The sequence below is a fragment of the Syzygium oleosum genome, unplaced genomic scaffold (genome assembly GCF_021117445.2).
Source record: "Syzygium oleosum isolate NSW1041296 unplaced genomic scaffold, Sole_v2.1 Sole_v2.16, whole genome shotgun sequence".
NCBI classification, from domain to species: domain Eukaryota; kingdom Viridiplantae; phylum Streptophyta; class Magnoliopsida; order Myrtales; family Myrtaceae; genus Syzygium; species Syzygium oleosum.
The window spans coordinates 7,838,823-7,862,387 of record NW_026607500.1 but is presented as its reverse complement, the minus strand read 5'-3'; the positions used below and the strand labels follow the sequence as shown (position 1 = coordinate 7,862,387).

Sequence of the window (23,565 nt, the reverse complement as noted above, 5' to 3'; positions counted from 1 at the left end):
TTGTTGGAAAAGGTCATAAGAACATTTACATTATTTCTCATAGGATTTTGATCATTTAAAGGAAAATTGTTATTTTTTGTGCGTTGCTGCGGAAAATTGGCTTTGGCACAAGAAATTTGTGTTGTTACCAAATATCGAATTTGAGAAAAAAAAAGGAATTTTGCGCTGCACATCCTCTTGGGAAGCAAGTGAAGATGACTCCCCTAGATTTACTTGGGTTCGTTGTCTAGATCATGAGAATGATGCTTTGCATGCATTTGCTAAACTTGCTAAGAAAAGCCCCAAGGAAAATGGCTTTAGCATTTCATGCATATCATGTTGTGATGAGTGTGGTATTGAGCAGGATATGCTCCTCACAACCCACGGCAAAATGGTGTCGTTGAAAGGAAAATTAGGGCCTTGCAAGAATTGACACGTACCTTGTTATTAGGGAGCAAAATTCGGAAGCTTTGTTTGGCCAAGGCCGTGAACGCTCCATGCTACATTATGAATTGTGTTTTTTATTAGACCCGTGCCACGGTACGATATGTGCTGATGTGGACAATTTTTCTAAAAAAACTATATTCTTTTTTCTTCTTCATTTCTTTCTTCCTCCGCCGGTCGTTGGACCTTGGTGATGGCTAGCGACCAACCACAGGAGAGGTCAGACCTTGGGCAAGGTTCGAGCTCGCCCGAGGTAGGTGATGCTCGAGCTCGCTTGAGGCCGGTGTGGCGAGCTAGAGGCTCACTCGAGGCTAACGAGGTCGGCCTCACCGGGCCTCTCCTATGGCCGGTCGCCGACCGTCGCCAAGGCTCGATGGAGGAAGAAAGAAAAGAAGATAAAAAATAAAATAAAATAAAAATAAAAAATTATTAAAAAGTTTGATTTTAAAAAAAAAAATTCTAAAAATTATCCACGTAAGATAGCCGATGTCCATGTCAGTTATGTTCAAGCCTATCGTTCCGGGCATCGGTGTCTCAGGCCCTACCTTGATGGACTCGAGCATGATTGCCGGGATCTCGGGCGTGGCTTAGATGGACTTGGGCTCAACCTTGATGGATTTGGGCTCGAGCGCTAGGGACCCGGCTTTGCTGTTGAGGGCCCCGAAACGAGCATTGGGATTCCCGTGTCCAAGCGCTAATACCTAGGGGTAATCGGTTCTCGATTTGGTCCGGCTCCAAGGTGGAACCAAATTAGGAGGATCGGTTCCCAAAATTGGGAATTGGGGACCGGACTGGTTGCTCTTAGGACCGGGAACTGGACTGGACCACCATTCCGGTCAAGTCTAATGGAACCGATCAATTTTTTTTTTGAACGGCAGTGTATTAGTTCTTATAAAAACTAGATGCTTTTGTTTTAGAAAAGAAGCTGGCTTGACATTTTCCATGGTTTCCATGAGGAGGTGTCCCATCCGGATGTTTAAAGTGTTCACATAATTTATTGGGAGGTAGTTGAACTTACTGTTTTAATTTTGAAGAGGGAGAAACTACAGCAAGTGCTAGGACACTTCCATGAAGATTTTGAATGAGGGGTTTAGTTCCTATTTTACTAATTCTCTTTAAGAAATAAAAATATATACATATAGTCGGTCCGATTTGGTTCCCCCTTGGAATCGAGAATCGGACCGTTTGGACACCGATTTCACTTTTAGGAACCGGAAATTGGACCGACACTCTCGGAAACCTAATCAAACTGGTTGATTCGGTCCGGTGCGAGTAGTTCCCGATTCGGGCGGTCCGATTTGCATACCCCTATCGTTATCTAGTCATATTTTTTAAAATGATTTTCGATTTTTGAAAAAGAAAATCATTTTCCTGAATTTAAGCCTTTGTAAGAGAGCATTTTCTAGCTGACTAGAAAAATATTTTCCATTGACTCATTTTCCTAAGTGAACCAAATGCTGAAAAACGAGGAAAATATTATCTCGAAAAATATTTTCTGCAAAACAAACATGGCCTAGATGTCTAAATCTTTTCTTTATAAACATACTTACAAGAAAAGGTACAAATCTTAAAATATTTCTCTCTTTCCATTCTTCATATTGTGTCGATAATTTCTTTTCATTAACCAATAATTCAAATACATTATAATAAAGCGATTTGGCGAAATCTTTTTTCCGTAAATAAATATCATTGTATTGCATAACCAATAAAAACAGGGAGGACTGGACCCGTACAAGTCCAATTCAAGATCTTTGACTACCCGAGTAAAGATAACATCTGTAGTCCATCAACATGAACATATAACCAAACAAACCACCATATACTCAACAACAACAATACACTATCTATCAACCACCGAAAGGAAGGGCATAATTATCCAAAAAGTCCGAAACCTACTGTATAATGGTCAAATCACTCATAAATTTTTCAATTTTGTCTATATTTTGTCGATTTGTCAATTTAGTCGACGATTTGTCAATTTAGTCATAATCCTTTGGATGATTTGCCAATATATCTCTTTGGACCAAATTTGGGCTGAAATCGCTGACTTGGACGCCGTGCATCCTACGTGCCCGGGAGGATTATATTGGCAAATCGTCAAAATGTCTATGAATAAATTGACAAAATTGAAAAATTTAGGATTGAATTAGCCATTAAACAATAAGTTTATGAATTTTTGGACAATTTTCCCCCCTACTTGCACTTGGCTTCTGCGGCACCTGTTTTATTTCCCTCCGAAAACAAGTTTTCGAATTAAAGAAGTTTTGATTAGAAAAGGCGACTGCGTGGACGACTCTTTTCGACAGCAAAATCTTTCAAGTTGTCAGAATTTCCGCGACCGCACACATTTTTCTTATACATCAAAAGGACGACGGAGGGACGAAAATGGGGAATGCCATCATCAACGACGGACGCGAACATCGAAATGACATCAATTAATCAATATCTAGCTTTACCTTTCCACACGCGATACGACGAGATATATTAATATATATATCGGTAATTACCTAAGAAAAACAAAAATTAAAAATCTTAATGAAATAACGAGCCAATGAGACGACACTAAAACATAGAAAAATAAATAGATTTTCACAAGGTAAATTGCCGGTGCTGAAAATAGTTTGTATATTCTTTCTCGGATGGTTCGCAGGTTGGAAATTATGAGTGATAAATTAATAATGATGCAACAAAGTAATAGTATCGTACGGCACCAAAAACTCGCGAGGAGAAGAAGGAGAAAATCGCCTGGCGCGCGGCGACGCGCGATCGAGACTTGAACAAGCAAAAGCGTGTGAACCCAAACCCCCACCACGCGCCAAACCCCAAAGCGCGTGATCCACGTGTCGGCCTTAGGCTTGAGCTCTCGGATATGACGTGGCTTCCGAGAAATGCTGCTCGTTTGATTTTTTTGGGCAAATAACACGTATGGTCCCCGAGCTCTAATGCAATGTATAATGTGGCCCTTGAAATTTTAATTTAGTTCAATGTGATTCATGAACTTTAACTTAATGTATAATGTGATTCCCGAACTTTTGATTTATTTTATAGTGTTCCGTGAACTTTTAGTACATGTGTGATTTAATTCCTGAATTATATGAAAGAAGTTCAATTTAGTACCCGATATTGAATTAATTGAAGTGCAGCATTGAACATTTTCGTATAATTCATTGACTATTGAACATGTACAAAAAATGCATGGATCACATTGAACAAATTAAAATTTTAGGGACCACGTTGTACATTAGGTCAAAGTTCGGGGACCATTTGTGCCATATTCCCCGAGTTTTTAATTTGTTCAACGTGGTCCCTGAATTTTTGCTCAACGTGCAATATTGTCCCGATAACCACCGAATTAGGTTTCTGTTCGGCGCAATCCCCCTGCAATTTTGTCAAGAAAGATTTTAAGGGCACCAATTAAGAATATTTCATAATTTGTATTGCTCCTATCAATCACGTGATCTGTAAATTAAGTCGATGTAAATTTATTATCATGAGTGTCGCAATAGTTATTTCTTCGGTCTCGCGATAGTTATTTCTTCAGTGTAATGGTGAAATTCTACTCATGCCAGCTTTCAACTTTCACATGTCAGTTCAATCGGTCAATTTTTTTGTCCAATACACAACTCACTCCATGCGGACTGCACTACGCAATCTCTTCTATTTCTCACAAGCAAAGAAAAAAAGAACTTATTCCTATTGGGAACGCTAGTAGGAAAAATAAAACAATCCCCTAAATTTGACACATCGGCCAATTTGCCACCCGAATTTTCGATTAAGGTGCAATTGTTGGATCCTTAATCCAACGTTGGGTTATATGTGAAATAATAATGCAATGCATACTGTCATATAAAGTTAAGCCCTTTAAAAGTGATAAATTAAGTTAAGGTAATTTAGGGCTTTAATGTATCAAATATGGTGTGGCCCTTTAATGTGTAGAGACTAAAAGGGGAAATTACAATTTTATGATGGGCAAAATTGTAATTTCTAAAGGGTATCATTAGGGTTACCTTATAAGAGCGGTTATGGTCCCCAGAATGTACGTAAGTTACTGATTCCTCTTCATCCCATCGAAAGAGAGAAACACAAAGAGAATTCAAAGGGAACTCTCAGAGAAAACGTATTGTTTTGGAAGGCTACCCGCACGACACCGAACAACAGTCTACGCTATGGATTCAGGTACGCTTCCGTGTTTATGCTTTCTCAATGAATTATACATGTATGATCCTGTTTCGTTGATGGTTTTCAACCGTTCATTGGTTTTCGGAATCTAACAGCAATGTCTTCCCTGTCGTGAACTCAAATCAATTTACAATCCGAGCCCCCGATTATGTGCTTATCACCTGACCTTTCGATGAGGGCAAAATGACTCCTAAAAAACCGTAGCGACCCTCACTAGTAACATAGTGGCAACAGCGGCAGCCACCAATGGTTTCAGCACCATGACGAGTCTCCATTTTTTTTTTGGTTCTTTTTATTTGTTCACTATCTTTTACTTCAGGAAAATCATTTTGCCCACCTTCGCGTCGTCGCTTCCCACGTTAAATGGACCCGCCAATCCTCATCCTCGCCGTCGGGCTAGCCAGGAAAAACGAAGAAAAAGCTCGAGCGACAAGCACGCGATCAGAGCTCCGCTCAAAATTTGCGCGGAAGTCAATGCTTGGGGGGGGGGGGGGGGGGACGACATTGCAAACCTGTTCGAAATCTTCGAAATTTTTTTGAAAAAAATCGAAAAGTTAGGGACTGATGTGCAAATTGCAATGCCCGCGACCATCTACCATCAAGGGGCCAAATTGCAATTCGCCCCTAGCACACCAAAAAAAAAAAAAAAGTGCATGTTCTGCGCCATTGCACAGACGCGTGCGTCGTCGTTTCACGCGGAAACACGGGTCGAACGTCTCGCCCCCAGCAAAAGGAAATTGCACAAGGAAAGAAGGGAATTCCCTTTAAGCCCCGTCCCGTCACCGATCCAATCAAGAACCAGTCTCCTTCCTCCTTGATTCGCCATTAAGCAAAACCTCACACCTCTCTCTCTCTCTCTCTCTCTCTCTCGCGTGTATATGCATGGGCAGATGAGATTCAGTGGCTAACGAGGAGGAGAGGGAGGAGGAGATATGGGGAAGTGGTCGCCGTGGCAGCCCGAGGGAACCAGGAAGCTCCGCGTCAAGTTCCGCCGCCTGAGGCTGGAGGGCCTCGGCGCGTTCGCGGGGAGAGCGGAGGTCGATGGCCACGGTGCGGAGCAGCGGAAGGAGGAGGAGGAGGAGGAGGCGAAGGCGATCTTCCTCGAGGTGAAGTGGCGAGGACCCAAGCAAGGTCTCGTCCAGTTCCCGCGGACGGCGACGCGCCGGACGCAGGTCACGGCGCGGAGGCTCCTGACCGGAGCCGCGGCCTTGGAATGGGACGAGGGGGAGCTGATCGAGTGCGCGTGCGGCTTCGGCAGCTCCTTCGCCTCGTGGGAAGTTTCCTTCAAAGTGCTACGCGTAAGTTCGAGCTGGGTGATGATCCTCTTCGCGTGTTTGTGTGCTGTCCTTTTTTGTTTGATCGGATGTCGAGGAGAGGACGGCGCGTGATGACGATCGAAACTGGGTCAAATTCGCAGGGGGATTGCGCAGGACCGAAGCCCAGGTTGGCGGTTATCGGGAAGGTGTCGTTGAATTTGGCGGAAATGGCCTCGAAGATGGAGTCCGCAGTCGTGAAGAAGCTTCCCATCTCTTTACAGGTAGCTGGCGATACCTGCGAAGCCACTCTCATGGTGAGCGAGTCCGACGTCTATAAATTTACCACACACGCGTCTCTCTTCCTCGCCTCGAAGCCTCGCAGTTCGTCGTTTTCTGAGAAAAGTTTCCTCTTTGGGGCATACCCATCTCCTTCTTTCTAGCTTTTCTCGTCATTCGAACAATTTTCTTGAATTTGCTCAAAGAAAAAACAAGTTTCTTGAAAATTAGTTCATCGTTTTCTGAGAAAAGTTCCCTTTTTGGCGCATACCCATCTTCTTCTTTTTAGGTTTTCTTGTCATTTGAACAAGTTTCTTGAATTTGCTCAAAGAAAAAAGACAAGTTTCTTGAAAATCAGTTCACTCCGATCTAAATGTGCATGTACTGCTGACCAGTTCTCCCTACATATTCCGACCATCCAAAAGTTTCTTTTTAATAAAGCTTTGGAGGTTGATTTGGACCTGTTCTAGAACTGTATTGGGTCATTAAACACCCTTGACGTCATTTCTTTTTGCAAATTATATGGTCAAATATTCGCTTTCTTGATATTTGGGTCACCCCATTACGCTAATAAAAAGAAAGACATGGGGTAAAGATTATTTTCGTATTAATTAGTTTCTATCGTTATCAATTACACAGGTGAGCGTCACCTTCTCGGAAGTCAGAAGTTCTACTAGCGACTCGGCATTGGAACAAGTCGTGCAACGCCAGAGCTCGACGGCCAGGTCAGACAGGGAAGATGGGTTCCTTAAAATAGTGAACGCCGTGATGAAGAAGCAGAAGAAAAGTCAAGAAGCCCGGGCCAGCCCCTCCGACTCGGACGGGTCGCCCCCCCGGCCCGACTCGGCGGGCCCCGCCGCCGCCGAGAGCGGCGGCCGCGAGCCGAGCCCCGGGGCCGAGGCGGGGTCGTCGGCCTCGAGCCCGGAGCCGGTCAAGCAGAGCGGGCTCCTGTCGTGGAAGCGACGGCGACTGAGCTTCAAACCGGCGACGAGGAGTAAAGGCGAGCCTTTGCCTTTGCCTTTGGCTGAGGGGCCCGATGGGCGTGACGTGGATCCGGAGGCCGACGTTGACCTCCGCGTCAGCGACGTCCCCGCCGTTGACTCGCCTCCCTCCGGTTCTGAAACGGTACGAACGACTTTCATTGCTCCATTTTTTGGGTTCACACCGCCATGCATTATACATGCCGACACGGCGACAAGAAGAGTCTGCTGAAACTCATATGGTCCGGCATGATGAGAACAAATACATATCCGGGTCGCTTTCTTGTATGTCGTATCTATCGGCTGATGCGAATAGAATATAGCTCAGGTTGTAGCCTGGACCGAATCGAACTGCACCACAAACATCCCTTAGTTTTTGCGTTGCGTCCTTTGAGCATATTATTTGCTGTACGTACAAAAAGCATTGCAAGTCAACTTCAGTATCATGGCTTCAATGGCCTTCCCCATGGCTTAACCTTCTGAGGTCTACATCAAAATAACTTTCGACATTCGTTATGCTGACTATGCATCATCTGTGTTAAGAACAGTGACAGAGCCAGAAATGGAATTTTTTCAAAGATTGCGAGTCTATTTACTTGTGTATGATTATGTTAAGAAACAAATATTTCTTATTTCATAGAAGGGTCTTGTTAATGAGTACCGGGGACACTTGTTAACCATATTCAATATACAAATGTTGCCATTTTCAATGCACTCATAGTGCCCTCGTTTAGTATGATCTAGTCCTTGTCATGTACCCACCCCATGTCAATAGGATCCTGTGTGAGCATGCGGCACTTGATCTTGGCGTCAAGTATGCTATTTAGCACTCCCTGTTGCAATTTTATTATTATGCTATGCATTTGATTTGGCGGTCTAATGTGTCGATATTGGCTGCAAATTGCAGAAAATTGCTGCAGAGCAGACTCCTCCGGAAATGGACTGTCAAGAAGATGACTGCTTTTGGGAGGAGAAAGAACTAGTCAGCAGAGATGGGCAAACAAAACTAAGAACAAATGTCTTCTTTGCTTCCTTTGATCAGAGAAGTGAAAAGGCATGTGGAGAAAGCGCTTGTTCTGCAGTAGCTGCCGTGATTGTTAATTTTCTTCACTCAAACCAATATAATCTCCCGACGAGAGCTCAATTCAATTCCCTCATCAAAGACGGTTCTCTAGAATGGCAGAGGCTTTGCACCGATGAGACCTACCTCATGAGGTTTCCCAATAAACACTTTGATCTCGAGACCGTTTTGGAAGCCGGAATGAGGCCTTTCACAATCAGTTCTGATAAGTCATTCATCGGGTTTTTCAGCCCGGAGAAATTCGAGGCTCTGAAGGAAGCTATGTCATTTGATGACATGTGGGCGAAAATTATGATGCTTGAAGCTGAAGAGAGCAGGCGGGGAATATACATAGTGAGCTGGAATGATCATTTCTTTGTTTTGATGGTGGAAGATCATGCCTATTACGTCATCGACTCATTGGGGGAACGGCTTTTTGAAGGTTGTGACCGTGCATATATTTTGAAATTCGATGAGGCCGCTGCGCTGTACAGAAAGGCCGAGAACGGCGCGAGTCGGGGCTCGGGGACGGAGGAGGGCGAGGACGAGAGCGAGAAGAAAGAAGATGGGTGGGAGGAGGTCATATGTGCAGGAAGGGAGTGTTGTGGGGAGTACATTAAGAGGTTTCTTTCTGCTATACCGGTCCAAGAACTCGAGGAAGACGAGAAAAAGGGGTCCGCCTCTATTTTGTCTCTCCATCAAAGACTGCAAGTAGAGTTCCACTATTGCTGTCCCAATTCGTCCGAGTCGCCGACGGCGGAGGCCACATCTGCATTGCCTTCGGCCGATGCAATCTAGATCCGCCGCTTTTGTCAGGGGCGAAGGATCTGTTTCTTCAAGTGGCTAGCAAGTTGTATTTTTTGAGGGGGTGTGACTTTTTGTATTCTTCTCCTTGAGATGTGTAATTATGTAGTTCAGTGAGAAGTGGGAAAAGAAGAGCACGTAGTTCGCAAAGCGATTTCAGTGCAAGTAATTTTGTCTTTGTTTCCTTCCTTCCTGCTGCTGTCTTATTACTCTCTGGCAAAAAGATACAAAGGAAAGGAAACTTAAATCCTTAGTGTCCTCGTACGATAAGAACTAACAAAGGCATTTTCAGACATCTGATCATCTGATGGCCTGGAGGTTTATCCGGTGTCTCTTGTGCCATTTGATCGGACAGAATCAGGTTTCCGCCGCAAATCTGGATATTCTCGCATCCGCTTCTATGCCGTGCCGGGCAAGTATGTACTGCCCCAATCCTCAACCCGTCGGGGGCATGCCGGATTGCGCGCTCTATTTGCCCCGCCTCGAGTTAAGATGCGGCTCTAGTGCTAATCGATGGAACCTTTAGAATATAAGTGACGAGCGTCTAATCTTTCATCAATTTAAGTATAAAAAATGATTGTTGAACCTCTGAGCAAAGATAAAGCAGATGGTCAAGTTTTGCCTACTTAATAAGGACTAGATCTAAGTTAAACGTTACAGTTTAGAGAATATAAAAATCTTGGCGCGATTTAAAATTGCGTAAATTATTTTGAATATGCGAGGAAAGGTACGTAATGATCGCGTGGCCTAATGGATAAGGCGCTCGCCTCCGGAGCGGGAGATTGTGGGTTCGAGTCCCACCGTGATCGTCACACACCATCACGTTTTTGTTTTTTGCAATTTTCACCAACTTTTTTCTTTGACAGACATCTCGTGGCTTATCAACTTGTAAGCAGGAAGCCAAGTTTGCCATAACTTTTCCGCTGCTTTTATTGCGGTTCTCGTTGTAACTGCTAGTTAAGTGGTGCTGAGCAATTCTTGAGTAGAACGGTTAGTTCCGTGAGATAAGGACGAGGAATTCACTTTCAAGAGATTGGTCGAGTTGAAGTGTTGTGAAAGTAGGCGAATTTCCTAGTTGTCATGCCGAGGTTACCCGTGAGCGCCATAGACACGGAGCAGCGATGCACCGTGCATTTCGGGTGACATGCAAGCTGTGTTTCCTGCGAAACGATTGTCTACTCATCAGCGATATAGTGCGTCTAGCCCATAGTTGTGCGACGTCTTGAATTTAACTGCACATCCTTCTGGTTGGATGCGCTCGACAAAACCGGCGAGGGTTTCTTCATTCTGCAAACTGTGGATTGAGTTGGCCTCACATGCTCGTCGTTATTCGCAAACCGATATCATAACATGGCCATCTATGTAAAATGCATGGTACGAGCCGCAGAATAACATGGCATGAGTTGCCAACTGAATGATAACAAGAGAGATGATGTTAAACCGAGGAGATTGCTCGATCAAGGACTGGATGAGTGGGGTGGGAAGAGGGAAGGGATGGCGGGTAAATCTTCGCGGAGCTCAGGGATTGGTAGGCAAGGCGGGCTTCGGCAACTCAGGAACAACTGGTATTTCAGGCGCCTTGGGGACCTCGGGCTTCGGCAGTGGAGGCGACTCGGGCTTCAGTAAGGTCGGGGACTTCAGGTTTTGGCAGTGACGGTAACTCCGGCTCGGGCAAACTCGGGGTCGTGGGAACGGGAGGTAGCTCAGGCTTTGGGAAGCTCGGGAATCTTGGGCAAGCCGCAAGCCTGCATCAAAAAGGTGACGGGAAGCAAGGACTCCAACTCCATCGCCAGTTGTGGACGACAGGGTGAGAAGCAAGAGAGGAAATAGCATGAATTTCTTGTAACAGGCCATCTCATTGCTTTTGACTTGAAACCTCTTGAAAATTGGAGTTGTTGGACAAGAGATTCGACATTAGACATGTCAAATACGTGGGTCGGGTCGAATTTGGGTGGATCGAAAAATGAGTATGATTCAAATCGATTTATGCAACCCACATTGACCCATTTTTAGATAATTTTAGCAATCCATATCGGAGTGAACCCTGCCCCAACTCATATTACTAAAACACTTTCATTTTTAACCGAAAAAACAAAATTCTATATGTTACTTGGAAAAAGATTTACAGCCCAAACTCATGTTTTCTCAGAATTTTTTTCCATAACATTATTGGTTCAAATTTCAAAAGTGCAACATGAAATTATCAAACATCTCAATTTTAATATAGCACAACTAAATGAAAAGACCAAATCATAGAAGCTCACAAGTCACACATAATAGATCTATACAAATGAAAAAAATTAAGCTGCTTCAAATTAGAGAAGATAGGCCACTTCAAATCTATCGAAAAAGATTATTAGAAAAATTAATGAACAGCACAGGTTGATTTCGAAACTTTTGTTAATGAATTGCTTTTCCTTGAAAAATTTGTTTTTGAACAGAATCAAACCATAAAAGATGGTTTGGTTTAGTTTGGATCAAAGGTTCGATCTTGTTTTCGCCATCTCTTATCGCTAATTACCGCTACCGCCTGGATCGACATTCCTCCTTCGCTGCCCTCTCTCTATTACTTACGTCGCCAATTATAAACTGTGATAATCTAGTAATTGTCGATAATAGGAAGTGATTTCAATACATTAATACTACTAAGGTCAGCTCAAACTCGATGCATTGCCCAACTTAAAGATTTTGGAACTGTCTGATCTGTCTGAACTTTTAAGTTCTTGATCGTGAAATCGATGAGGTGAGACATATTAATTCTTGCTAGATTTCGCTAGTCAGGTCCCATTGGATACATAAATGACTAACCAAAAGCTGATGATCGCAATCCCGTCACGGGATCACAACAGATATGTTGCACTATTAAAGAGTTTGCATTTGTCCCCACCAATTCCTCTAGTATATGCTGACGTCGGTATGAAAATGCTCTATGTTTGTGCTCTTCAGACAGCGAAAAGCTCACAATTCCAGCAACTTTACAAGGCTTCAAATCAAGAAGTTACATACGTGGAGGAGGAACGAGGTATTTTTAAACGGCTGGGAAACAGGCTTAACTTTTGGCCTCATCAACTGTTTTTGGCTGGTAAACAAGCTAACTTAGACTGCCTAATAATTTCTTACAATCATCTTATTCAAGCAAATCGACATATCAAAGACGTACTTCTGCTGGACACCAGTGCAATCTCAGAAGGGATCAACGATGTTCGAGCTTGACATGGTATGGTTTTGGCCTGAACGAATCTGGTTTCAATCTCTAGTCCTTTGTATCTCCAGGCGACGTACCGACTCCACAAAGTTCCTGCAGGTAGATAATCACATTAAATTTTCACCTTACATAATTTCGTTCGAATCTGCATGACATTCTATGACCAATGTATACAATGTCAATTGCATAATTGCTTTCTTAAGTGAAGCTATGTGCTTATGGGCTATTTCCATGGAGGGTGATGGTGATCTTTAGGGGTGAAAAATGACTTCTACAATGAATTTGTCCACCGGAAGAAACTACTATCTCCACAAGCATTACTTAATCGAAAATGGTTATTTGTGCTAAATGACCACCCTAGTTTCTGTAAGAGCATATTTGCCACCAATTCACGACCGTCTGGGAAATGAAATTCATTCCACCAGCTCTTATTATTTCTAATAAATACCACCTATTTTTCTCTATGAGGTACCGTTACATAAGTTTGAACAATTAATTGACAATAAAATTAGCACTGAGAAGCATGATGAACGTACGGCCATGGAATATCTCCAGCCAAGAGCCAGTCTCCTTCTTTGTCCTGGTAAGTGAGAGCGTAGCCGGCATGATCTTTGAACTCATCTCTGTTGTCTGAAAAAAAAAAAAAAGACTGATTTTGAGTAGTGCTCGCTTGTAGGAAATCTAAGGAAGTACAACGTAGTATTAGAGTGTTGGGGCAATGTCTGCTTACATCTTGAGAACATGGCGATCAAGGCACCTTTAAGACTGTTATAAGATTGGTAGGTCCTCAAGTTGATCTTCCTTACGATGGCCACTCCTTCCATTTTCACCTTCACGAACATGTTATGACCGGGTTCACCATTTTCTTTCCCAGCCGGACGGACATTCTCGTGAAGATCTCGGTGCGGTGGATGCCCGTGTATGAACTCCTTCCTCCAGGAATTGATGGGTGGCCACCCCACAACCTGATCATCATCATCAGCTCCTTCATTATACCTAAACCTGAAAAATTATGCGTACCATAGTGATTTTCACCTCCAACAAATATTGCTGTTGCAAGTGAAACTGTTTTTTGCATCGATGATAATTAGAATATAAAACTAGGATTGGCTTGGCATGACATACTTGTTTATGGAGCAAGAAAACTTGCCACGCCTCCCACATGGGTCGTCTTCCTCGTTCGGCCTGCCGCTCCACGCCAACAACTGCGATTTCCCTGAGGAGTCTTCCTCAAATGCCTCTCCATGACACCTTTTGTTGCTGACCCACTTCTTGTACGGGCCTTCTTGATCTTTTGGCTCAGACCCTTTGGCAGGGTCATGAATTGGGAGAGCTAGACCAAGTTGAAGATCCATATCTCAGAGATGTATGATGATCCCCCCAAACATGAAAAAGAACAGAGGAAAAGCTGCGAGATCTATGAAATGGTGATAATGTGGAAGCTAAAAGGGGCACATATTCGGTGCTCAAGGCGTAACGGAGAAGTATTTGTAAGGGATAGAGCGTAAGGGAGACGGTGAAAGGGAGGTGTGTCTGGGAGGAAGAAGGGAAGTTTGGGACAGCATTGAAGTTGGGTCGGCTAAAAGGCCAGCAGTGATGTGGACAGCTGAGGAAAAAAAACGAGAGACTGCATCAAAGTGGTAAGTCTTCACGGAGTTGTCTGTGTCCCCGCAACTCTCTCTCTTTCTCTCTCTCTCTCTCCCCTTGTGGAAAAAGAATATATTTCGAATCCTATTAGGTGTTGCCTTAGCTTTACCGTGATGCGTTGGGAAGCACAGTGTGTTGTGCGCAATACACGTTCTGTAGCTGAAGCAACCTTGAAGACAAACATGGCAGCTTCTTGAAATGATAAACGCTGTTATAAGTAGTGCCAAGCAGTTTCCTTTCTTTCTTTTTCTGTAAATGGAAAGGCTTTCATTCGGAGACTGATCCACGGCACAAGTCTAGACATCATGGCCCCTATACCCTTATCAGATAATAACACGGTCTCAACATCATCTGGAACATGACATGCATTGACAATGTCAATAGATCCTTCAATCCCCATCTTTTCAGCTTGTCCGCGCTTTGATCGGCTTCCTTGTAGATATGATCGATCCTATATTCTCCTAGCCACCGCAACTACTCCCTGCGATCAAACGGTAGCGACCGTAAGCTCTATTCAGATTGCTTTCATACCTTGAAGCAGTAAATAGCAAATCGGCATTTGTGTTGAGTTCGTGCCACGAATTTACAAAACCCGATCAATCCATCTCCCCTATCATCCCAAAGTATCCCTCTTGCACCAACTAATGGGGAGGCAAATAAGGAGAATGGAAAGATTTGAACTCAGCATCTAATACCATGTGAGATTTTTTAAAATCAATACTAACTGTTCTGAAAATTTAAATGAAGGCTTTTGAAGCCTACCATGTTAGTCAAATTGCATTTGCCACTCCTAATCCGGCTTGGACGTGAGAGGTAGGGTAGAAAATATTCAATATTTCCTGACATTAGGGTTTATATGATATTTATATACATGTGGTCTTTTTCCGTTTATTGATTTAAATTTTTGGGTTGAATTTTTTAACACCGGGTAACTTGACTCCCCATCCATCTTTTACTTTTTAAACAGTAAAGGACTATCAACATCAGAAGCATCTTGTCTATACCATTGCACTCAAAGCCCCATTGAACAAATACACTTCCAAGAAATGCTTCAATTATCATAACAATGTCAATTCAATCCTAAACTTTTCACTTTTGCTAATTTAGTCTTAAACTTTTACGTGAAATTTCAATATAGTCCTCCTAGCTAAATTTCTTTGGAAATCACTTACGTGGTAGTGTGTCACATAGGATGACCAGCGATGATTGGACCACAACGTCAACGATTTTCGATAAAAATTGATTAGATTAACTACATTTGGAATTTTGTGTAATAGTTGATGATTAAATTGATAAAATTGAAAAGTTCGTGAATGAATTGGCATTGGGTAATTTCCCCTTTTCATGCGCATTATCAAAATGTTGACATTTGCGCAGCGTCGATCTACTTTATTAAAGTTGTTTTGCTTTTTATGTTACCAGTAAAACGCAATTTAAGTAATTGATTAAGAAAAAGTTGTACTTGTCAAAGTCCAAAGGGTTTTTTTAGATTTGGTACATAGAATTATATATTTCTTATTGCAATTATATGAATCTTCAAAATCTTTCTCCACTTGATTAATTCTAATCCACCACAGCAATGTTATCTCTTTCTATAATGAATAAAAAATGTGCACATTTTTGGGGCAAATTTTGTGACTCGGTCAAATGATCATTTCTAGAAGACACCATCAATTTTCTTCCTCCACTTGATTAATTCTTATCCACCCTAGCAATGTTATCTTCTTCTATAGTGTAAAGAAAAAAAAAATGTGCGCATCTTTGGGTTAAATTTTTATGACTCGGTGGTCAAAATGAGTATTTCTAGATGTGACCCATCTATTTTCTTCCTTGGAAATTATGAAGATGAGGAAAAAGAGGAAAACTATTTGAATCCGTAAATTATGATACGATTTTGACAAGACCACCCCTCCCCCTCAACATGTTTTCTTCATTAGACATGCTTTTTTGCCTGTCTGTCGACTTTTAAGGGGGGATCTTTAGTTCGCATTAGAGCGCCCTTAAGTCGTGATTACTGTAGATAAATAGTGACTAATAATAATTGATCATCCCTCGCCGAGTCAACAAACTTGCCATTTCACAATTTCCCACTCGCCCCTTTTCTTTGACCGGCCTCACCTAGCCATCTTTTCTGCAGTGAAATTCGCTCTAAATCTTTGTTTGTTTGGGAGAAAAACTGCTTTCGGGAAATTATTTTCCGACTTTTCGGTGTTTGAATGACAGAAAACTAATCGATTCACGAAAATCGTTTTTCATGAATTGAAAATAATAAATTTAGATTAAAGGAAAACGACTTATTCTTTTGATAAGAATGAAATTTATTTTTTCTGAAACATCAAACATATAAAAACTAATCTTTTATAATGAAGTTTTCAGTAAGACAAACGATCTTAAGATCCGCGGAAACACCCGTCGAGATGAGCATGATCAGCTTGCACAAATCCGTCTTCCATTAGGGTTCTCCAGTCAGTCCCACGTGCAATCATAAGGGGGGTAATGACCGTACTACAAGCCGGGCCAGACATTAATCTTGGATCTTTGTGATAATTCCATCTGGACAAGAGGGTTGAACCAGCATGAGCTGTTTCTCGTGTTTTTTGTTGACAGGTCCGTCATGTCGGCACATTCCCGTCAAACGCATCATCATTGTTCCAGGAACCGCTCAAGATTTCGCCATGATCGAGCTTTGGTGCCGAGGACCATTCATTCCCTCGATCTGTTCTTGATTACGCATCGGCACATTAGACCGCAAACCCTAATGGAATCTCTTCGTTGTTCTTCTGGTTAGCACAGTGAAAGATTGTTCTTTCTGTCTAACCATAGCTGCGTGCTCTCTCGGCTCAATAATTAGGGCGAGATGAAGAGGGAGAGTGTGCGCTTGGGAATCGATTATGAGGGGAAACTGGACCGCCTGACCTAGATATGGATGAATGCGGCGGGTGGCTGGTCCGGATGATCCACGCGTCGAGACGGGACGATGCACTCACATTTGAACCTTGAAGCAGGGAAATGAGGAAAATAACTAAAAAAGTCTTAAACCTATTGCAATTGTGCTAATTCATCCATAATTTTTTTAAATTGAGTCATAAATCTTTTGCATTTGTGCCAATTCAGTACATCTAATTTTGACCTGAAATCGCTGACATAGATGCCAGCCGTCCTACGTGGTGCGGCTGGCGATGACGTGGATATTTTAAAATAATTTTTCGGATTTTTTATTTTATTTTTCCTTTTTTTTCTTTTCTTTCTCGTTCTTTTTTGTCTTCCTCTAGCCGGTCGTCGGACCTCGGCAGCCAGTTAGAGGCAAGGGCCGGTGAGGGTGAGACTTGCCATCGTCGGGTTGGCGAGTTCGAGCTTCATCAGTGGCCACGAGGGCGAGGCTCGACCTCGCCAGGCCAGCGATGGAGAGCCTCGTCCGCTCCTCCTGGCGTGGCCAACCTCGCTAGCAACGTCAAGGTCGAGTCTCGCCAGTGGCTAGTGAGGTCGAGCTCGCCGGCCCTCGCTTTTGGCGGGTTGCCGAGGTCCGGCGATCAGCTATAGGAAGAAGGGAATAAAAAAAGAAAGAGAAAGAAAAGAAAAAAAATGAAAAAAATTTGAAAAATTTATTGAAAAATGTCCACGCCATTGCCGGTCGCACCGCGTAGGACGCTCGGCATCCATGTCATCGATTTCCGGCCGGATTAACTGAATTGGTACAAATGCAAAATGTTTATGACTCAATTGGTAAAAGAAAAAAAAGTCTAAGACTTTTTTGATAATTTTTCCCGGCGAAATGTATTGCTTTTTGCTAATATTGAGCTAACAAAAATTACCACCGCAAATAACGTCGGATTTGACGGCTCCAATCATTCGGTCCATCCTAAACTCAGGTTGAGCCAAAATGTCACGAACATAAACTTCAAAGATTTCATCGACACGGGGACTTTATTCCATGGCGAAGCAAGAGGCAAGATGGGGTAATGCGTTCGCAGCTTGCTCAAAATTGTTCAGTGGTTGTGGAGTTGCGTGGGGGCTTGTGATTCCCCTTCGAGCGGCGAATTGAATTGGAATGGCCTGTGAAGTTCACGTGGAGGCAAGCATGGGTCATGAGACATTGGCAACAACACACACAGCCCCCCTCACCCAAGTACTTGGCAATTGGCACGATCAGTCTCATCCCTATCCACCCACTTATAATTCACTTTGGGAGGGGACCAAACATGTACATTCACGCGTTTACTCTCGAATAATATGACAAATGCTAAGATCGATGCGCTTGCTCGACGTATTAAATGACGTGACAGATCGTGAATCGACATTTAAACAAGTGGACCATGAGTCTGTACTTGCCATCCCATAAGAATATGCAGCGGTACGCATCACTATATCAATTTTTATGGACCGATTTCAATGTACCTGGCGCTGTCTTTACTCTCTCTCTCTCTTCTAGGCAACGCGAGTTCGATCCAAATTGCGAATCTGAACTTTGCGGTGAGCTATTGGGATAAATGAGGTTTCAGTAAGAAATTCAATGATCTAATACTCGTATATAGAATTTAAAATACTTAAGAGCGAATCGAAATCGCATAATCGGTTTAACTAATCATTGTTATTGAGTCGAACGATACGGACGGAGCTGTACAAATACGGGACTAGGCCTTCCTCTCCTTCTCTTCCCTTAGACAATCTTGATGGATAAACCGTGATAAGTATATAGCTAGAATGAGAAGGGGAAAGGAGACCGTAGCCTACTTATAGTGTCTAATTCTAACAAACTCATCCATCACGGATCTGCTAACACCAGTTTAATATGATCACACAACCATATTAGTTTGGCCGAGCATTGTCTCATATATATTTTCATTTACTTTATATAGTAACCTATCTTTCACAAACTAAAATCCTATGCAATAAACGTTGGCTCACCTTTACAATAATTTCCAACATGGGGTCGATTCGGACGAACGATTTCCATCAAGTGGGTGCAAGGTTGATAGCTGCATGTGATACAAAGAATTAAGGGAAAACCACACTCATTGGTACGTGAATGACTTGCTATTGTCACTGTTGGCCATGTATCTACTTTTCTTTCAAGCCTTAGATCGAGTCAAAGCGCGGTTGTGTTTATCTTCGACCGGTCCATTTCGTGCAACAATTGGCTCAGCTTGAGAGGGGATTCCATAATAATTTGATCTAGGACTTAAAAAGGGCGGCAATATGCGGCTCCCCTCGGAAATGACTTATGTAAAAACCCCGTCATTTTCATCGAGTTCCGGCGGCAGCGATGGCAGAGGAGGTATTAATCAAGCAGTCGATCATTTCTGAAAGGAAATGGGATCTCTTATCTATCTTTATCCGTATATTGGCAAAACGTCGCCAGATCATCTGAGCTGTTGATCCATATTAATGCGAATTGTTTAGAACAAAATACATCGGCAGTGGAGATTGCCGAGAGACCGACTAGACTCCCGCTCAAAATCATAAAGAGATGAGGGAGCTCGTAATGAAGATAAAGAATCTCACGAACATCTAAATAGAGATCGGTGTTGGTCTGTTAACGCTAATACAGAATTCTAATTGCATATTCTATTTATCGTTATTGTGCATCTATGTTATTATTTTCCTTCTTCGAATTATTCGTTTCATGTGGCTTTATTCACATATTATGCTTCATGTGAGGAGCTTTGAGAGAAAATACAAAGAGTCATCCCGAGTTTTCGCAACTTTGTAATTTAATTTTGCATCATGTACTCGCAAAAAAAGTACAAATTTGCAACTTTGGGCAGAAATCCAAAATCGAAAGGACTTAATTACACTTTCTTCGGTAAAGATTCAAAATCCCCAAATCTCCCATAGATCCTTTCCCACAATCCCACTCGCTCCCCTAATCTCTCCACCGACGACCACCACCCCCACTCCCCCCGGCCGCCACCCATCCCGCCTTTGACCATCTCCCTGCATTGCCGCCGCCGCCGCCGCCGCCCTTCGCCTCCTCAGTCTCTCGATCTAGGTCGGCCTCGTTCTTCTCTCGATCTAATGCCGCCGTGATTTCAAATCGGAAAAGTGGGAGGGTTATGTGTCGAACGAAAAGTGATCATTCGGCTGTGGTCATCTAACAAGAGATCGAATTCCGCGCCTGATCACAAAAGTGGGGATGTAAAGTTGTGAAGTCAAAAAAGAGTAGATAGCACAAAATTAGTGAAGGCCACGTGTGATGCAAGGATCGGTGCATCCAAAGTTTTTCCTAAAAATATGGTTTATGTCCGCATTCTTGGAATTTAAGTTTCAGTGGAAACGATTGACCGAAGGGAATCAAAGATTAATCAGCTCCCTAATCGACCTTGCTTGACTGGACCACGCATCCAAAAGAGGTCCGGCAAACCTAAGATTTGCTTTGATATCGTCACGTCCTTAATATTGAAACAATGTGTGAAACAATTGGCAGTCAAACTTTTTTTGTTTTGTTTTTTTGGATAAACTTTACGAGCTGAAAGGGGCGAAGAATGCTAGCAATCCCTCGTGACATTACCACAAGGGTTTCATGCCCATTACGGAACATCTAATTTGAGCCATAACTATTTTGAACCACCGGTGACCTGAGAATCTAAATTTCGCGAGCATGTTGCCGCAGCCCCACCAAGATGCTGCAATCAAGAAATATCTCCATGCGAGATATGCCGTTGGGCAACCAGCACCAGCTATTTAGAAATTCTCAAACGACGTGAGTCAAATGCACGACCTCATAAAAAAATAGGTGATCCCTTTGTCAGCGCTTTGGGCAATGCCTTGTGCTTCCTTACCTCACTATAATACAAATATCAAGATCACTGTTGAATCAGTGGTGTACACGAAATTCGTGGGCAAAGTTTGGACTCGATGCAGCCTTATGATCACTCGGGATAGATGGTAATATTCAAAGAGGGATCTTGAGATTTCTCATAATTCGAACAGCATTATCCTCGAGATCTTTTTTTAGTGATCAGGCCGTATTACAAATCGGCTTTCGGTGATCAAATTAGGGTCGCCTCTCGGGTCCGATCAAAGGCGGGCCATTCACATTAAGAGTAGGAAGATACATGGGAAATCGCTTTCTTCTGGGTCTATCCTGGTGGGGATCGAGTACTCAAGTAAGGATTAAATCTAAGATCTCTCTCTCTCCCTCTCTCACACACACGTCCGTTCGCGTGTTCCGTGTGTACTTCAAAGTCCCATGGAACAAAGCTGTCTTGTCTTCTTCACAGCATGGAGGCCCATTCAATGTAACTTCGCGCTTCAACACCTCATATGCCACCTCAGCCACCTTTGGAAGCAGCTTCCTTCTCCCATAAATGTCTAGACCTACCGCCTTTTCCTAGATTTAATGTCCCTGCCTCTTTTAATTCCCCTTTTTCACATCCAATGAATCGCATCAATTTTCGAGAGACACACTCGGACTCTTCTTTTCCTTTTAGAGTGGTTGGTGTCGAAGTGACATTATTAGACCGGACCAGTTAGATAGAATATTAATGATGCGCTTGTTTAACTATAAACTCCATGGTAAAAAAAATATTTTCCATGAAAATCGCTTTCAAGAAAAAAATAGGGAGTTCCCATTTATTTGATGATTTAGAGAGAGTGATTTCCTTCTTATACCAAAAGGAAAGTGGTCTTTCCTTAATCTAAGTTTAATGTTTTCATTTTCATGAAAAATGTTATTCATAGATTGATCGGTTTTTCGTTATCAAAATTCCGAAAAGTCGGAAAATAATTTTCTGAAAAATTGACGGTTTGATAGTTGTCATCTAACAAGGGATCGAATTCCGCGTTTAATGGAAAAAGCGAGGATGTAGAGTTGTGATTTCAAAAGGTAGATAGTACAAAATGGGGAAGGCCATGTGTGATGCAAGGTTTTTTCCTAAAATTATGGTTTATGTCCACATTCTTGGAACTTAAGTTTCAGTGAAAACGATTGACCAAAGGGAATCAAGATCGGGGGGTTTGTCAGCTCCTTGATCGACTTTGCTGGACTGGACCACGCATCCAAAAGGGGTCCGGCAAAAACTAAGCTTTGATTTGACATTGTCACGTCCTCGACAAAGAAAACAACGTGCAAAACAGTCGGCGGTAATTTTTTTTTTGTTTTTTCGTTTTTGGGATAAACTTCACGTGATGGAAAGGGCGAACAACGCTAGCAATCCCTCGTGACATTACCACAAGGGCTTCGTGCCCGTTACAAAGCATTCGATTTGAGCCATAACTATTTTGAACTATTCGCGACTTGATAAGATTAGGTGCATAAACACAATGAAATAAAAAGTAAAAGTGAGAAAAAGAAATCGAGACACAGGGTTTATCTTGTTCATCTTTAAACTAAGGTTGCTTCCAACAGAGAATGCTGAGATTATAGATATATTCGGTAGCTATTCATGAGCCCAAATCTAAACTACTATTACAATACATGCCTAAATTATAAAAGCTCTCTAGAGTTCAGGGGGTAGCGACCCTCGCCAGGACAGCCCCCTAGACCCCCTGCTTGCTCACTGGGGAGTAGGACTCCCGTATATTCTTATCGATAGGGAATATGAATCACACCCAAACACGATCCGAGGATTCGAATTTGGCGAGCTTGTCGCCGTAGCCACACCAAGATGCTGCAATCAAGAAACATCTCCATGCGAGATATGTCGTTACGCAACTAGCATTAGCTATTTAGAAGTTCTCACACGATAGGAATCAAATGCATAACCTTGTAAAAAATAGGTGATCCCTTTGTTAGCACTTTGGGCAATGCCTTGTGCTTCCGTACCTCATCATAATACAAATATCAAGATCACCACTCGAATCAATGGTGTACGCAAAGTTCGTGGGTAAAGATTGGACTCGGTATAAGGAGCGGTCTTGAAATTTCTCAACATTTAAACGATATTATCCCGAACATCTTTTCTAAGAGATCAGGCCGTATCGCAAATCGGCTTTTGGTGATCGAATTAGGTTCGCCTCTCAGGTCCGGTCAAAGACGGGCCATCCACACGTTAAGAGTAAGGAAATTCACAATAAATTACTTCCTTCTTCTGTGTCCGGCCTCAGGCGGTCGAGCCGAGTAAGAATTGAACCCCGGAGATCTCACGGCTTTTTGAAATACAAAATTTCGGTTTCGAACGTCACGTTACGGATGTGGAGGAAGGACGGATATGTGTACCTCGATGTGCTTCCTCTCCCCAGGGGCACACAAGCACGCACACACACACACACGTACGTGCGAGCTACCTACGTGGGTGGGATCGCCCACCAACTTTGAAGGAAGTAGGGCCACGATCTGTTTTGTGGCCTTCTCTTTCATGCCCATGGAACAAAGCTGTCTTCACAACAAGAAGGCAACGTTCGGTGTAACTTCACGCTCCACACCTCTAATGCCTCCTCAACCAACCTTTGGAAGCACCTTCCTTTCCCCCACAAATGTCCAGGCCTACCACCTATCCTTGGTTTAATGCCCCTGCCTCTTTCACCCCCCTTTTCAACATCTGAAGTATATCGTCTCGATTTTCGTGAGACACTCGGGACTCTTCTTTTTCTTTTGGGCGCGGTTGGTGTCGAAACAAGGTCATCCAACCAGACCAACTCGGTAGCACAAGAGGGGTGCGTTTGGCTTACTGAAAATTTCGTGGCGGAGGAAAATTATTTTCCATGAAAATCGTTTTCAAAGAAAATTATTAGTTCTTGTTTGTTTGATTGTTTAGAGAAAGTGATTTCTTTCTTGTCGGAAAGGGGAAGCCGTTT

General features: G+C 42.9%; 3 protein-coding genes and 1 non-coding gene across 5 annotated transcripts; 2 read left to right on the top strand and 2 right to left on the bottom strand.

Annotated features, from left to right (window-relative positions):
- Nucleotides 1–5,450: 5,450 nt before the first annotated feature.
- LOC115686205 (uncharacterized) lies at nt 5,451–9,120 on the top strand. 2 transcript variants are annotated; one of them, XM_056318907.1, is made up of 4 exons: nt 5,451–5,900; nt 6,020–6,139; nt 6,774–7,259; nt 8,022–9,120. In XM_056318907.1, the coding sequence occupies exons 1-4, from the start codon at nt 5,535–5,537 to the stop codon at nt 8,970–8,972; spliced, it is 1,923 nt and encodes a 640-aa protein (XP_056174882.1). In that variant the 5' UTR covers nt 5,451–5,534; the 3' UTR covers nt 8,973–9,120. The 2 variants fall into 2 exon arrangements, with proteins under 2 accessions (XP_056174882.1, XP_056174881.1); XM_056318906.1 differs by having other exon boundaries at nt 5,452–5,900; nt 6,020–6,172.
- A 594-nt stretch (nt 9,121–9,714) lies between these two features.
- TRNAR-CCG (transfer RNA arginine (anticodon CCG)) lies at nt 9,715–9,787 on the top strand. Its single transcript has one exon. It is a non-coding gene; the product is annotated as a tRNA-Arg (tRNA).
- Nucleotides 9,788–10,496: 709 nt separating this feature from the next.
- On the bottom strand, nt 10,497–10,832 carry LOC115686204 (protein PELPK1-like). Its single transcript, XM_030611426.1, has one exon. The coding sequence runs from the start codon at nt 10,830–10,832 to the stop codon at nt 10,497–10,499; it is 336 nt and encodes a 111-aa protein (XP_030467286.1).
- Nucleotides 10,833–11,854: 1,022 nt separating this feature from the next.
- Nucleotides 11,855–13,664, bottom strand: LOC115686156 (auxin-induced protein 22D). The gene is made up of 4 exons (XM_030611360.2): nt 13,309–13,664; nt 12,914–13,185; nt 12,720–12,813; nt 11,855–12,276 (listed from the first exon to the last, which is right to left on the bottom strand). Exons 1-4 carry the CDS (start codon nt 13,536–13,538, stop codon nt 12,225–12,227), a joined length of 648 nt encoding a protein of 215 aa, XP_030467220.1. The 5' UTR covers nt 13,539–13,664; the 3' UTR covers nt 11,855–12,224.
- Between the last annotated feature and the right edge of the window lie 9,901 nt (nt 13,665–23,565).

Coding starts and splice junctions, on each gene's coding strand:
- LOC115686205 (XM_056318906.1), top strand. CDS start 5,535: ATGGGGAAGTGGTCGCCGTGGCAGCCCGAGGGAACCAGGAAGCTCCGC. Junction 5,901..6,019: donor TTTCCTTCAAAGTGCTACGC/GTAAGTTCGAGC, acceptor TCAAATTCGCAG/GGGGATTGCGCAGGACCGAA. Junction 6,173..6,773: donor CCTGCGAAGCCACTCTCATG/GTGAGCGAGTCC, acceptor TCAATTACACAG/GTGAGCGTCACCTTCTCGGA.
- LOC115686204 (XM_030611426.1), bottom strand. CDS start 10,832: ATGGCCTGTTACAAGAAATTCATGCTATTTCCTCTCTTGCTTCTCACC.
- LOC115686156 (XM_030611360.2), bottom strand. CDS start 13,538: ATGGATCTTCAACTTGGTCTAGCTCTCCCAATTCATGACCCTGCCAAA. Junction 13,186..13,308: donor TTTTCTTGCTCCATAAACAA/GTATGTCATGCC, acceptor ATAATTTTTCAG/GTTTAGGTATAATGAAGGAG. Junction 12,277..12,719: donor GCTGGAGATATTCCATGGCC/GTACGTTCATCA, acceptor ATCTACCTGCAG/GAACTTTGTGGAGTCGGTAC.